This window comes from Pseudorca crassidens, chromosome 2, assembly GCF_039906515.1.
Source record: "Pseudorca crassidens isolate mPseCra1 chromosome 2, mPseCra1.hap1, whole genome shotgun sequence".
Lineage (NCBI taxonomy): Eukaryota > Metazoa > Chordata > Mammalia > Artiodactyla > Delphinidae > Pseudorca > Pseudorca crassidens.
This window is the reverse complement of record NC_090297.1, coordinates 111,604,764-111,619,645: the sequence shown is the minus strand read 5'-3', so window position 1 is coordinate 111,619,645 and position 14,882 is coordinate 111,604,764. Positions and strand designations below refer to the sequence as shown.

The 14,882-nt window shown below is 52.8% G+C and overlaps 1 protein-coding gene across 3 annotated transcripts in view; it reads left to right on the top strand.

Annotated features, from left to right (window-relative positions):
• Nucleotides 1-235: 235 nt before the first annotated feature.
• The window catches only part of KCNN3 (potassium calcium-activated channel subfamily N member 3), a 186,293-nt gene continuing 171,646 nt past the window's right edge, over nt 236-14,882 (top strand). The window contains exon 1 of one of the 3 annotated variants that reach the window (XM_067727963.1): nt 236-287. Coding sequence is in view for 2 of the 3 variants with exons in the window: in XM_067727960.1 (XP_067584061.1) it covers nt 9,572-10,471 (900 nt within the window). In the remaining variant the exon portion in view is untranslated. Of the gene's footprint in view, nt 288-9,024; nt 10,472-14,882 lie in introns of those variants that run through there. The other 2 variants (XM_067727960.1, XM_067727962.1) reach the window with 2 other exon arrangements.

The following is a 14,882-nucleotide window of genomic DNA, read 5'->3' as shown; positions in this document are numbered from 1 at the left end:
TCAGTGGGGAATTTGTCACTGCACTAAGTATCCAGCCAGCAGTGGCTGGGCCTCCTCCTGTCTAGCACTGCAGACCCCCAGCATTCTGGCCCCAACGTCTGTGACAAGGATTATCTTTGAGTGCCCCGTGGTCCAGGATGGGGGGTGATTTATGGTTCTCCTGAGGTGTGAGTTGGAGTTCCACTTGTTATAAAGTCAGTGTTGGGAGTGAGTCACTGCTAGTGTGTGAGCCCAGCTGAGTGCCTTGAACCCACTTCCTGGGGTGACCTCATGGCCCTCTTTTCAGGGTAAGTCTTGGAATTTCCCTTATAAGTCTGGGGGAGAAACAGCTTTCTGTTCTGCTTCACTGTATTTAATGGCAGAAATTAAAAAATGAGAGAAATAGTGGTAAATGTGGGGGTTTGGAAAAGTTTTTGATCCCTCCCTTCATCAATCTTTTTCAACCTTTTAAAACTATATGTATATATGGGGCTTCCCTGGTGGTGCAGTGGTTGAGAGTCCGCCTGCCGATGCAGGGGACACGGGTTTGTGCCCCGGTCCGGGAGGATCCCGCATGCCACGGAGCGGCTGGGCCCGTAAGCCATGGCCGCTGGGCCTGCGTGTCCAGAGCGGGAGAGGCCACAACACTGAGAGGCTCACGTACCACCAAAAAAAAAAAAAAAGTATATATGTATAAACCCATGTGTATACATATATGTGTATGTGTGTGTATGTGTTTAGGTCTCTATCTGTATCTATATCTATCCACCTGAAGGGTCTTTGGGGATAGAGTTGGGGCTTCCCTGGTTCATTCACACGCTTCCTCCAGGATTAATGAATGTGGGGAGGGGAGTTTTTGTAGTGGTGGTCAGGGCACAGAAAAGCTAACTTTATCCTCCTAATGGCTGAGCTCTGAGACAAGCCCAGCCTCCAGAAGGCCACTCTAGCCACCAATGCACGTGTTCAGTGACTTGTAGGGCCCAATGTGCTTTCCCGTAGGCCCTCTCTTTAAAGGTTCCTTGTGGCCACTGTGGGCACTGGAGGATGAAGCCAGCTATCCTTCCCAGAAGTGTGTGACTTTTGGTTGAAAACAAAGCATGCTCCATGTTGGACCTGAGTCCATGGCTGTATGGAATCTTGTGGTCTTGGTGACCTGGTCTGATGTGTAGGTGGGCAGCCGTGGGACATGGATAGAGATGACAATGTTCTGATTTCATGGTGGAGAGCCCAATAGTGGAGAAAAAATGCTCGTCTCAGGGTGGGGACAAGAATAGCAGCAATGGCATCCTGATCTCTCAGAGGGGCTGTTCATAGAGGGGATACACTGTGGTTCTCATGGCAGAGACAGGACTAGAGGTGATAGTTCTCTGGTCATCTGGTGGGATCCTAATGGGGGGCGCGCATGATCTGTTCTCATGGTGGGGAAACTAGTAGTGGTGATAATGATCTGATCTCCAGGGGAGGATAAATGAAGGGGGCTGTGTGGCAGTGGGGAGATGAGGTGCTTCTGTACACAGGGCAGCAGGGCGTCCAGGAGTCCAGCTCAGAAAATCTCCTGGACCCATGTTTTTTTTTATATAAGAGCAAAAGGGCTGTCGAAGTCTTTCCCTCAGACACTGCTCATGCACACAGCCATGGGGTGTAGATTCTCCCTTCCCTTCTCTCAGAGTCCTGCCTGAGAGATGCTGGCCATAGTGATTAAGTGTCCGATTTGATGGGGATCCTGTTAAGACACTAATGCTCTTCTAATTCTGGCTGAATTGGCATTGGTTTTGTTGATCTACCTACACAGGTTGAGCTTGTTGCCTCCAATTTCAGGTGATTTCCATCTTGTCACTCTCTCCTTCCCACTTAGCGCATCTAATCCTCAGGCTCTTCCAGCTGCCTGGTATCTCCTGTGAAGCATCCTGCTGCCTCCGAGGCTAGGCAATTAGAGACTCAGACTCCAGCAGGGAGGGCGGCTACGGATTATTACTGAGGAGGGAGAGACTGAGTGCAGTGTCCATAGCAACCCTCCAGCTTTCACCTTTACCAGGAGAGAAGGAAGGCAGGAAGGCAGCGAGATTCCTGCCCTTTTGCATTATTCATATCGGAGTGCTGGGCGCGGAAGGCCTTGGCTGCTGACTTTACCCTGTGAAAGCGGTGTGGGGAGAGGGGACTTTTTCTCATTTAATTGCAGCGACTTGGAGTGGACATGTAGCTGGGAGCTTGAGTTTGGGATGTACGCAGTGAGACAGCAGGAGGGATGTAGTGAGCTGTGCTGTTGGGTGTCCAACAGCTACTGAGAGATGATAGGCCCCCTGAAAGGGACACATCACATCAAGGGGATCCTGATTCGAGTCCCAGCTTTGTCCTTAACTCACATGTGAGCTTAGGCAAGTCACCTCCCATCTCTGGGTGGTCTTCTCTTGCTAGTAAGGCTGGGCCCTAGGCATCTCTGTGGTCCCTTCCAGCCCTCTCATTCAACGGTTTTATGCTGGCTTACCTAGGACAGATAATAGGGGTAATATGTTCTTTCCCTATGGTGGAAAAGCTCGAAGAACCTGCCAAATAGAGGCTACCTTTGCAAAATGTTCACAAAGGTAAATCCTGGCACCAGATGTAGTCCCCGAGTCTCCATGGAAGGAGGCAGAAAGTTACGGGCGCAGTTCCCTTTGGGGATCTCCCTCCACGCCTCCCAAGGTGCCTGGAGTGCAGAGCTATGTGCACGTGCCACCAGCAGAGGTCGCCACACTCCTCACAAACCGGCCACAGGTTGCTGTGCCCCAGGTGGGTGCGCCCCGGGTAAGCATCAGCTGGGGCTTCAATCTCAGAGCCAGAGCTGGGCGGGGAGCCGCCAGGACCTTGGAGTCTGGAGTCTGGGAAGAGGCTGATGGCACCGGCTGGCTCAGAAGGCTCGGGCTCAAGTCACCAGCCAGGCTCCGGGGATCTGTCCTTCACTCTCGACCCTAACTGTAGGAGGGTGGTTCATCCAAGGCTACAGAGTGCTGCTGTGTCCCTTGGTGCCTGGGGCCTGCGGCTGCCCTGGTTCTTAACCTTCTCTTGGGCAGCTCAGGTGCCAGCTCTGGGTTTGGGAAACCATTAGAGGTAATTTTTTTTTTTTCTCTGAGCCTTTTGGGACTGAGACCAGGAAGCTGACTTAATCGGTAAATCTTAATTGAGAGCATGTGCTGTGCCAGGCACTGGGGATTCAGCAGTGAATAAAACAGACAGAGATTCCACCCTCAGGAAGCTGAATCTCTGGTTGGGGGGCAGGGTGTCATCATCTACACAGTGTGGGGCTGGGCGTGGACACCCACCCATCCAGGACAGGCCAGTGACGGGCTCTCTCCACTGACTTAGCCTTGAGCAGACAGACCTTTGGACCTGGGCTGGCTCTAGGGATGAGGCTCAGATGCTGAGCCCTGGCCAAACGGGTCTACATGGGCTCTCCCCCAGCCACCAAGGTCCACCAAGCTCCTTGCACTTGCCCAGTCCACACTGTAGCACTTTACAGTTTGCAAAGTGTGTGCCCCTATACCAGCTCCCTGTGAGCCTGGCAAGGCCTCATGGTGACAAGATGTTGGTGCCCTGTACCCATTTCTCATGCGTTCTTTCCAGATACTGTATCAGCACCTTTTATTTAACCTTGGACCCCCTCAAATAAATGTTCCCATCTGGACTGATCCATCTGGCCAGAACAGCAAGTTCTCTCACCAAAGCCATGGAGAAGTGGTGAGGAGAAGCATTTAAAAATGTATCTCGTTTTTCACAAAACAACCACGGAGGGAGGCATGGATGGGTCCAGTTTTACGGGCTCAGAGTGGTGCCGTGTGGTCACCGGCAGGAAGATGGCAGCTCTAAAGCTCATGTATTGGAGTTCCAGCCCAAGGCTGCTCCCGGCACCCCTGCCTGCCTGCTCCACTCCATCTTCTCTCCATGTCCAGGACCAGCCCTGCCTGCCACAAAGTTTTTGGAGCAAAATCGTCACCCTTCTTTCAGACAGGTCTCAGTGGAGCTGCTCTGTTGAAACCTCCCCCACTCCTTTTGTCAAAGGGGGTTTCCTGGAGAACCTGGGTAGGAGTGGAGGGCAGGAGGAATCTTTCCTCTGGAAGGGGAAGAAGCCCAGTGGTGGTGGCTGAGTGGAGAGGTGACCTGCAAGTGGACGGTCCAGTTTGGCTCATGGCGTGGCCTCTTCCCTCCTTTGAGAACAAGAGCAAACCAGTTGCCTTCTCTAGAACTTAACTCAGTTTCCCCATCTGTAGAATGGGGATACTAATCTAACTCCACTAGCTTGTTGGGACCACATTTGCACAGAGCAGGCTTTCAGTGAATGCACCGGGGTGTGAGATGTTGAGCTGTACGTCTCTTTTGTAGCGAGACCCATACGAAGCACAAAAGTTTCAGTTTTTCTTCAGCAAAGAGGAAATGGTGTGAAGCTGCCATTGGTGGCTAAGAGCGGTTGGTGGGTGCCCTGGAGGCAGGTGGGATGTGCTGTGGTCCTGTCTCACTCTTTCTGCCATGACTTGGGGGAGGGTGGGTGGGCTTTACTTAGGAGAGCCCTCACCCCGGGTCTGGATGTTCAGGGACTCAGAGAAAAGAAGCATGGATGAGAGACCTACACTTACAGATCGGCGTTCATTGTGGCCAGTGGTGCAGGTAAGGGGTAAGCATTGTGTCCAGGGTCAGAATGCCCTGAACTCTCATTCATGCATCAATTCACTCACTCACGTCCAGATTTAACACATAATCTGGGTGTGGGGTGAGGTGTAGTATTGTGTGTGTGTTTTACAATCCACACCACCGGCTCCTGTCCCCAAGGAGCTTATGGTGTAAATTAAAAACAGGGGAGAAAAGTCATGTATACAGAGAACTCCAATACAAGGCAAGAGGTGAAAAGTATCCCCAGAGAGATACAAATAAAGTGCTAAGGGAATTCAGAAGAGGAAGATGATGTCAAATTAGGGGGAAGGAGCAGAGGAGGGGAGGTGTGGGAAGGCTTTGGGTGGAGGCATCACTGTGCTATCCTTAAATTCTAGTGGGACTGGACACCAAGTGAGGGGTGAAGTGGCATTCCGGGCAGCACAAATGGGGAATGGGAAAGAGCATGGGTCTAGGGTTCAGAAGGGTCCAGGTTGAAATCCACGACTAACTGGTGGCCTTGAGTGAGTCACTTCAACCTTTCTATACTTTAGTTTATGGGGGCGAGAGTGTAATGGATGGAGCAATAGAACCTTCCTGGCCTGCCTTCCAGGGCTGCCAGGAAGTGCAAATGGAGTACTTTATGTGAAAGCAGTTGGAAAACTGTAAAGTGCTAGCAAATACAGGGGTTGTTTTTATTTTAAAAACATTAACTGATCCTGTAACAGAGCTCCTAGTTAAGAACACAATAATGACTGAATCTGAATGGGCTAATGAACTGTTCAGCGCAGAGCTGTCTCTGACCCAACCATCCAGGGTCTGAGGGAGGTGTCGTTGATCTTTAAGATACTTCTATTCTTAGAAGGTTAAGGATAGCCCTTAACCACCACTAGCTTTTCTAAAAATCCCGCTATTGTCTGTCATTGTATCTAAACTCCATCCATCCACCTATCTATCCATCCATCCATCCATCCATCTATCCAATAAACCTATAATGAGTATATCCACAGCCAGATAACCCTGATCAGTGCTGGGGATACAGAAAAAATTAGACCCCTTCTCTGTGCTCAAGAAGTCTACAGCTTAGTGGGAAAGACAGCTATATAAACCATATATCATTCCTTTTCTTAAACCCATTTTCAGTCAGTTCTATGTTTTGGGGGTAACAAGTTCCACGGACCACAGATTATGGGATTTTAAAGCTGAGGGATCTTAGAAATCATCTCTTCTATCACATTCATTTTACTGATGGGGGAAATTATTATTTGTGTGGAAAGCACTATGACTTCCTCTTATTTGCCTCAAAATGACCTCGCCAAGGTTTCAAGTTCAGTTCAGTTCAGTTCAATGAATCTTTGTTAAGCATCTGTTATATGCCAGGCTCTGTGTAAGAGCTGCAGGTCCGATGATGGAGAAGACATAATTCCAGCCCTCACAGAGGTCACAGTCTAGGAGGAAAAGAACACACAAAGAGATGACAGCTATAGTGCTTGATACTGAAAACTACAGGAGAAGGGCCCCTGATTTGGATATGGGGGAGCTTGGGAGAGGCTTCCCAGCAAGAAGTCCTGTGAGCCATGTCTTGAAGGGCGAAAGCAATGTGCTGGATGAAGATGTACTGGAAGGGCTTGCCAGGCAGAAGGAAAAGCGTGAGCAAAGGCATGGAGGTATGAAATAGCATGGCTTGTTGGAGGAACCATAAGAAGCTGGTGGTATTGGGGCTTAAAGAAGGAAGTGGTGAGGAATGAATGTGGAAAGGAGGGCAGGGGCAGAGCGACAGCACACCTGATGTGGAGCTGGTATGGCCAAAGGCCACCATTACCTTATTGGGTTTCATGAGCATGTCCTTGTTCACTTTCCTTGTCTTCTCTGGGCTAAGAAACTCCACCACATCCCCTTGACCTTCATCTTTACAGACTTAAGAGGCATAATTTATTTGAAGGAAGAGCCTATCCTTCAAGGTGTGGATTTGGACATGCAGGAAAAAGTCAACCCTGATTTGCAGGTGTAAACACTCCCATTATCACTAATTTCAAGCTATCAGTGTGACATCACTGGTTGTGGAGTTGGGAAGAGATATGCACCTTTGGCTTTTAGGAGCCAGTACCAGCCAGCTCCAGCACACCAGCTTCTGGGCAGCGTGTGTGGCCTGGTGAGATAGCCCACTACTACTGACTTTCATGATGTAGGGGCCCTTATCACTCCCATTTTATAGAGTAGGAAGCTGAGGATCAGAAGGTAGTTATCCTGCCTGTGGTTACACAGCCATTGCATGGCAGAGAGGGGCTCCAGCCTGGGCAGTATGACTCTAGAGCTCAAGCTCTAACCATGATATCATTCACTTCGCATTCCCATAGGGTGGCTGTATTGAAGGGCGTGAGCTGCATCGGTGGCATTAGCTGTCAAGCTCCAGCCCATTTCCAGATGAATCTCTAGCTTTGGCTCTGGTATAGTTTAGTCCCCCACCCCCGCCAGGTGTTTCTTATCCCCCTCCATGATAGCAGGACATATTCTAACAGTCCCTATGGGATCCAGCTGGTACAGCCGGGATGGCCCAGAAAGGTCAACTGAGGCAGAAGACAGGTCATAGCGGTGGAGTGAGCACAGAAATGCCCAGACCTGGAGTCTGCCCCTAAAAATTGATTTTTCACAGCCCAGATGCTGTGTCCAGCCCTGAGAAGCAATACTAACAGCATATTTCTGCTACTAATGACATAGTAATGATAATTTATTAGGAAATCATTAAGCCTCAGTATATGATCTGGAGCCTTGAACCAAACAGGTGGCTCTGTTTGGGGATGGATGGAGGGAAACCAAGAAGACAGAAGGGAAGGGGAGAGCAGTCAGGGCATGCCGGAAGGGGTGAGGTGGAGGGTACTGGAGGGCCGGCATGGTTGTGAGAAAACACATGAGACCCCAGCTTGTGTCTGAGCCCCGGCGCTATGACTTGTAGTGGCAGGGGGTGTGACCATGTCATTGATAATAATAACAGTAATCAAGATTATCAGGTGTAGTTGCAATTATTCAGGTTTCTGGGGTTGTGACTTACAAGTACTATTTAGTTCTCAATCATTTGGACTGAGAGGGGATTGGAGAGGTGAGAACTGGCATACGGCGGATACTCTGGGCTCTTTTGATGGGAGCCCTGCTCCTTCCTGACCTGGCCACTTGCTGCTCACCATTCAGAACTGCTTTAGAACCTCACTGTGTGTGGGCGTGTGTGTGTGTGTGTGTGTGTGTGTGTGTGTGTGTACGTGTTTGTGGGCCAGTGAGTGCACACCTATGTATATAGGTGCACCTGCATACGTGTATCTGTGTGTGTGTGTGCATGCATGGCTCTCCTCCTCTTCCCCCTTCCTACCAGAGAAGCAGCTGGACAGAGGCCAAGGGGTGATGGGGGAAGCAAGAGCCAGGCAGGAAGATGCCTCCCTCCTAAAACCCCAGGTGTGCTTGGGGAATCCCATAATGGCCCCTTCTTCACTGATCCCTAAGTCAGCTGCCGTTAGAAGTGGAAATGAATTCAGCTGGGTCCCATCTTTTTGGAACTCCCTTTGCACACAGTGGGAGCTTAATAAATACTTGATGATGGTTCTGAACCTGGGAAGCCAGCAGCTGTTCCCAGCTCTGACTCTCAGAGCTCCATGGGACAGATCAGGTGGGGAACGACCACGGGGGTTTTCAGTCTTCCTTCCAGACCTTCCCATGACTCCAAGTCCAGCTGGAGCCATAGTCCATTTCACACATCCTGCTTTGGGGAGGCCAGTTCTTCCTCCACAGCTTCTCTCTGGCTCTTTCCACCCCTCATTTGAGCAATATTTATGGAGCAACCACTGTGCACTGAGCATCACAGTGGAAAGGCATCCTGGGAGATGGTATAGGAGCTGTGGGGTCAGACCGAGCTGAGTTCGAATTCTAGCATCCTTAATTACAAACGGGGTAACATCTGGCAAGCTACTTATCTGTGCTTGAGTGATTTTTTAAAAAACGGGTTTCATCTGTAAAAGCAGAAGGATGACATCATTTTCATAGGATTGATGTGAGGATTAGAAATAACAGATGCTCCTGCACACATATTGCAGGCAGTTCAGTATTTACCTGGGGGCAGGAGGATGTGGGTTCCCTCTGCTTCTGTGACCTTGAAGTTGTTAGTAATCTCTGAGCATCAATTTGTGAAATGGGAACACGATGCCCACCTCCTTGCGTGTTTGGAGGATGTAGCTGGATAATATGTGTGAAACAACCTATCGCAAACCCTGACCATTAATAACTGTCTTCCTGCTTCTTGCCCCCGCATCAGGATGCACAGCTCCCCTCCTTAGGAGGACCTCTGCTCCTCCTCGCCACCGCCCCGCGTGCGCTTACATCTCGTATCGCCGTGCGCTGACGGCTTTCTGCCATACCTGTCAGAGGAAAGAGGGCAGCTGCTCAGCTCCCGGGTGGGGAGCGGAAACTACATTTCCCAGCCTTCGCTGCGCTGCCACTGGGGCTGGGAGCGGAGCGCGGCAGGCCCCTCCTTCGGGGAGGAGCCTATGCGGGGGGCGGAGTTAGGAGGTGGTTGGAGAGTTAAGACAAGCCAATGAGACCGGCTGCTAATAAGTGGGCTTGGCTTACCCTATAACAGTGGCAGGAGGAGGAGAGCAAAGCTATTGAGCCAGCGAGGAGTGAAGCTGAACCTGGCCTCACACGCTCCTAGAGGACCACCTCCTGAGACAGAGTTCTTTTTCCCCCTTCTTCTTCTTTCTCCAAGCTCCCCTCCTGCCCTCCCTCCCTGCCCAGTACAATGCATTCTTGAGTGGCAGCGTCTGGACTCCAGGCAGCCCCAGAGAACCGGAGCAAGCCAAAGAGAGAGGACTGGAGCCAAGACACTCTGGTGGGGGAGCTTGGATGCCTGGCTTCCTTTGAGGACATCTTTGGAACGAGGGTGGCTTTGGGGTGGGGAGTTGTGCTGCAGGGAATCCAGCCAGGCCCCAAGATGGACACTTCTGGGCACTTCCATGACTCCGGGGTGGGGGACCTGGATGAAGACCCCAAGTGCCCCTGTCCATCCTCCGGGGATGAGCAGCAGCAGCAGCAGCCGCCACCGCCGCCGCCACCAGCACCAGCACCACCAGCAGCCCCCCAGCAGCCCCCAGGACCCCCGTTGCAGCCTCAGCCTCCGCAGCTTCAGCAGCAGCAGCAGCAGCCGCATCCCCTGTCTCAGCTCGCCCAACTCCAGAGCCAGCCCATCCACCCCGGCCTGCTACACTCCTCTCCCACTGCTTTCAGGGGCCCCCCTTCATCCAACTCCACCGCCATCCTCCACCCTTCCTCCAGGCAAGGCAGCCAGCTCAATCTCAATGACCACTTGCTTGGCCACTCTCCAACTTCCACAGCCACAAGTGGGCCTGGTGGAGGAGGCCGGCACCGGCAGGCCAGCCCCCTGGTGCACCGGCGGGACAGCAACCCCTTCACAGAGATAGCCATGAGCTCCTGCAAGTACAGCGGTGGGGTCATGAAGCCCCTCAGCCGGCTCAGCGCCTCCCGGAGGAACCTCATCGAGGCTGAGCCCGAGGGCCAGCCCCTCCAGCTCTTCAGCCCCAGCAACCCCCCGGAGATCGTCATCTCCTCCCGGGAGGACAACCATGCCCACCAGACCCTGCTCCATCACCCCAATGCTGCCCACAACCACCAGCACGCCGGCGCCACCGCCAGCAGCACCACCTTCCCCAAAGCCAACAAGCGGAAAAACCAAAACATTGGCTATAAGCTGGGACACAGGAGGGCCCTGTTTGAAAAGAGGAAGCGACTGAGTGACTATGCTCTGATTTTTGGGATGTTTGGAATTGTTGTTATGGTGATAGAGACCGAGCTCTCTTGGGGTTTGTACTCAAAGGTAGGGGCTGCAGTTTCTCTTTATACCTTGAACAAAAGGAATATGTAGGTAGCAAGAGAGAGAGGGAGAGAGAGCGCGCGCCGAGTTGGGGGGGGGGCGGGGAGAGAGAGAGAGAGATTGGGGGAGAGAGAGAGATGGTGGTGCTGGGGAGAGGCGTTTGCTCAATTATATGGAACACTCTAACTTCCCATGGTTTTCCTGCTTAATCCCGGGAGAATTCATTCCTTGCTTCCTTGGGAGGGGGGACATCCCCACACACTGTGTCTAATTTGTAGACTCTGTGTTAGGGAGGATTAAAGAATCCCTTCTGAGAAATCATCTTTCCTCCTGGCTCACTCGTACTAAAGCATAACCTAGCAGCTTAACGCACCAATTAATTACACTCCGCCTTGATGTGCTTGCCAGTTCCTGTGACTTCCCCTCCTCTCCTCCCCTCCCTGCTCCACTCCATTTTCCCGAGGATAAAAAAGAAATAAATGTCCGGGTGGGGGGGTGGTGGGGATTCCATGCCAGTCCCTTCTCTCTCTGTCTTCTCTCTCTCTTCCCAAGTTTCTGTTTCCCTCCTCATCCCTGAGAGACTTAGGGCAAAATAGAAAAGCACCCGTGACTTGAGTCTTCTGGCGGCATGGGGTAAAAATGTAGGCGGAGGAAATCAGCGGTCTTTTCTCTCAGGAAAGAGGACTCAGAATAAACCTGCTGCTGCCTTGTAAACATCCCCTGATAAAAATGGCTACAGGTGTTACCCGGGCAGAGCAGATGGGCGCCGCCTTGGCATCAGCTGGGGTCGGGGGGAGTGCCTCTTCTTCGGATGGGATGACAGGGCTTCCTGGGAGTCCCCGAGAGCTCATGCCCCCGGCTCAGCCCCAGTTCTCCCCTCCCACCCCAACTCCTTCTTCTTCGGATAAATACGGATGAGTGTGTGAGTGCGCGCCCCGATGAAGAACGGCGGCACGGCTTTAGCGGGGGAGCTGGCCCCACTGCCCCAGCCTCTGTCCAGTCCCAAGACGGAGGAGGGGGTTTCCCTCCCCGAGTGGGCTTGGAAATCGCGTCCTCCAAGGGAGTGGGGCTTGAGGAAGGTGGGTTTCTGTCAAAGCTCTGCTTGCTGGGAGCCCTCCTGCTGCGAGCTTGAAGGCTTGGAGACCTGGGGAGTCACTGGGCAAGTGGATTTTTTTCCCACTCTACCCTTCACCCCCAATTTGTTGGTGTGAGTGTGTGTGTGTGTGTGTGTGTGTGTGTGTGTGTGCAGGCTTGCTTGTTTGGATTTCTCTACTTATTTGTCATTTTGGGCAGCGGGTAGCTGGGAGGGGTTCAGCTGTTGGAGGTTTCAAATAGAGCTTGTTTCAGGCTGGGCACAGCTGCTGCGAGACTGTCACATTCCTTGTTGAAATCCAGCCACAAAAACCTAGGAGGTGCTGATCGGATTTCCCCCATTCCCAGCCTCTCGCTAGCTGGAGCAGAGGATGGGCAGATTTGCCCGCTCTGGAAAGGGGTGGGGCAGACCTGTCAGATGACCTGAATAACCAGAATCAAGACTTCCAGGTGGAGGGTCCCCCAGGGACCTGGCTGCTCAGAGAGGACTGCCCCAGCCCCGGGCAGCTCCTGGAAGCTGCCTTCGTCTAAACGGCTCAAGGATTTGAGCCCCTCTGTGAGCCGGAGCGAGTGGGGTTTCCCCGGGAATCGCAGCTCACTTAGTCATTCCCTGTAATGAGCCTCTGAATCTGTGGGTCCTTCTGCTCGCTGCCTTCTCCCACTGGGCGCTCCGGGAGAGGGGGCTGCTAGCCTCGGCAGGCCTGGCAGCTGCCCTGGGCACAATCCCGGCTCCCTCCAGGCACCCCCTGGGGACCAGGAGCCCTTGCTGGGGGAAGCTGATGAAGGCCCAAGTGCTGGGGGGATGGGGAGAAGGGGCAAGACAAGCACCCTCTCTTTTAGTGAACCCTGTGGTCAGAGCTCTTAGGGGAATGGCCCTTCCTAGAGACAGCTCCCAGCGTGGGATTGGTCTGTGCACATTTGTTTTAATGGGGCGGGAGGGTTGCTGCTAGAGCAGGTGCCTCCCTGATGGAGTATTCAGGGAAAGGGGCTTTCCCAGAGCCGGAGACAGCAGACTCTGGCGCAAAGGAAGGGTGAGGTGATCCAAGGGGTGGGCTTTGCCTAATTTTAAATCGATGACCCTCTGGCTGATGGAAGAATGGAGGGGACAGCAACCCGGGAAGTCCTGCCTGCCTCAGCTTGTGAGGCGGCCACCTCCTGTGCACCTTGGGGTCGGTATCGGTTGTGATGAGCAGGGCTCACCCGCTCACCAGCCCTTCCATCCTCTATCCATCCAGGCACTGAGTCATTATTGGAACAAGTATTTTCTGGGTGTCTGCGGCAGGCCCTGTGGACCCAGGAGGGGATAAGGTAGCTATTCTCTCTCCTCCTGGGGGCAAATAGGATTGTTTTAAAGAAGCAGACCAAAGTTTGAATCCTAGCTCTGCCACCTCCAGTGTGTGATCTTGGACAAGCCATGTAGCTTCTCTGAGCCTGTCTCCACAGCTGTCAAGTGGGGAGAGTGAATTAGTGTAAGGCGCTCCATACAGGACCTACTGTTATTGTTATTAATGATGAAGATGAGAGGAAAAGAGGTGTCTTTTTCCTCTGTTATCTAACTCTGGCTCCAGAATTAGTTGGGGCCTTGATAGCTTGGGAACTAAGACTTGTCAGTGGAGCGAGAAGTTGTATCTCGGAGGGGAGAAGTTCTGAGATGGGGCTGGGTCTTCTGACTGGAAACCACCTATAGCATGGGTCTGTTGTAGGGGAGGTGAACATTTGTTCTCCAGCCTTGCAGAGAAAACGGACTCTGTTGTGACAAGAGGGTTTAGTTCAGAATGAAGAATCAACAGCTGGGGGAACTCAGATGTTCAGTGGACCCTGGGGAGGGATGGGTAACAGCCTCTTTTGCTGGAGAACTCTCTGTGTCTGGTTGGCTTTGCTAACTGGTCTGGAAGCAGGAGGGTGGACAGGGTGGCCTCAGGCACCCCACCCAGACTGGGTTATTCTGCACTGATGGTGGCAGTTCCCACTCAAAGGCCCTGGGGAGAGGGACACACTTTCTTTTCCCCAAATGATGAAGACTGCTAACCTTGTGCTTGAGCTGCTGCTTTCGGAAGTTCTCTGCTCTTTTCCACGGGGCTGTGGCCTTCCTGTTTGCCTGTCTTTGGCTGATATCTGTTACTGGGGGAGGAATTCACCATGCAGGCCTGGCTCTCTTGAGAAGGAAAATGGCATGACCCCTGAGCATAGTCAGTTAATGCAAAAGGGAGCCAGCCTGAGGAGATAAGAAATCAGGAATGGTCCTTGGCTCTGCTCTCATATGCCTCAGGTGATGATGGGGAAGGAAGATGGGCTGCGGTAAGAGGAGAGCTCTTTGTGATCACGCCAAGGCTGTGGCTTCTGATGCTACTGGGTTATCCCCGAACCGAATGAGCGTCCAGGTGTTTTCCTTATGGGTGGATTTACCCTTGAGGCCTTAGCCACCATCATAGGCCAGGTCTAGAGGTCCTGTTGAGGAATCTTAGTGGCATTGTCTCTACTACATTAGTGCTGGTCAGGATTAAGGAATGAGGATTTGGGGAGTCATTCTTGGCATGCTTTATTTTCTTCCAGAGCTGGTTTGAGGCACACCCACTTTGTGGTCTTACACTGCCTGCTGTGCTCTTTCCACTTGAGTCCAGAGAGAGCTGGGGACTCTGTGGATGCCCCCTCCCCACCTTGCCATCCTCCTGGTGTCTGAGCTGGTGCCCCCATCCAGCTGGCAAGTCATCGGTGGCTCAGGGACCTCGGGCGTCGGGCTGTGGGGTCAGCCCAGGGGAGGCTGGGAAATGCTGGGACAGCAGCAGGGTGGTTCTCTGTCTCCACCAATTTTGCACAACCTAAAACCACTTAACCACCTCTGGCCTCACAATCTGTCTGAGTTTCGCTGCCCAGGTAGAGCCCATCCTCTGCCCCTCTTGTGCCCCACTCCTGCCTTCCCCACCAACTTCCTGCCCCTCCGCTCTTCCAGCTCCCCCTGGGGGCCTTGTTGCTGGGGTCACCCGGGCCGTGGGTGGAGGAGTGGATATGCTGGGGCTTCCCTGTCTACTCCACGTGTGGCTTCCTTTCTTCAGGCCCCCTCGTGGGAGGCCACCCTGAAAAGGGCGGCCTTCTCTGTATCAGCCGTTCGCTCTTCCAAGAGAGTGGGGCCCCTTAGGGCCAACTTGTATCTCTTTGCTGACCTCACAGAGGTCCACCCCCAGCTTCCAGCCTGAATGATTGAGTGGGCTCACCGGTCCCAGCTCTTCTGTTCCCCTGCCCTCCCTGTCATGGAGGTCTTCTCTGCAGAAGGGCAGAGCAGCAGCCAGGGCTCTGCTGGGTGAATTGTCCACACTTCCTGCCA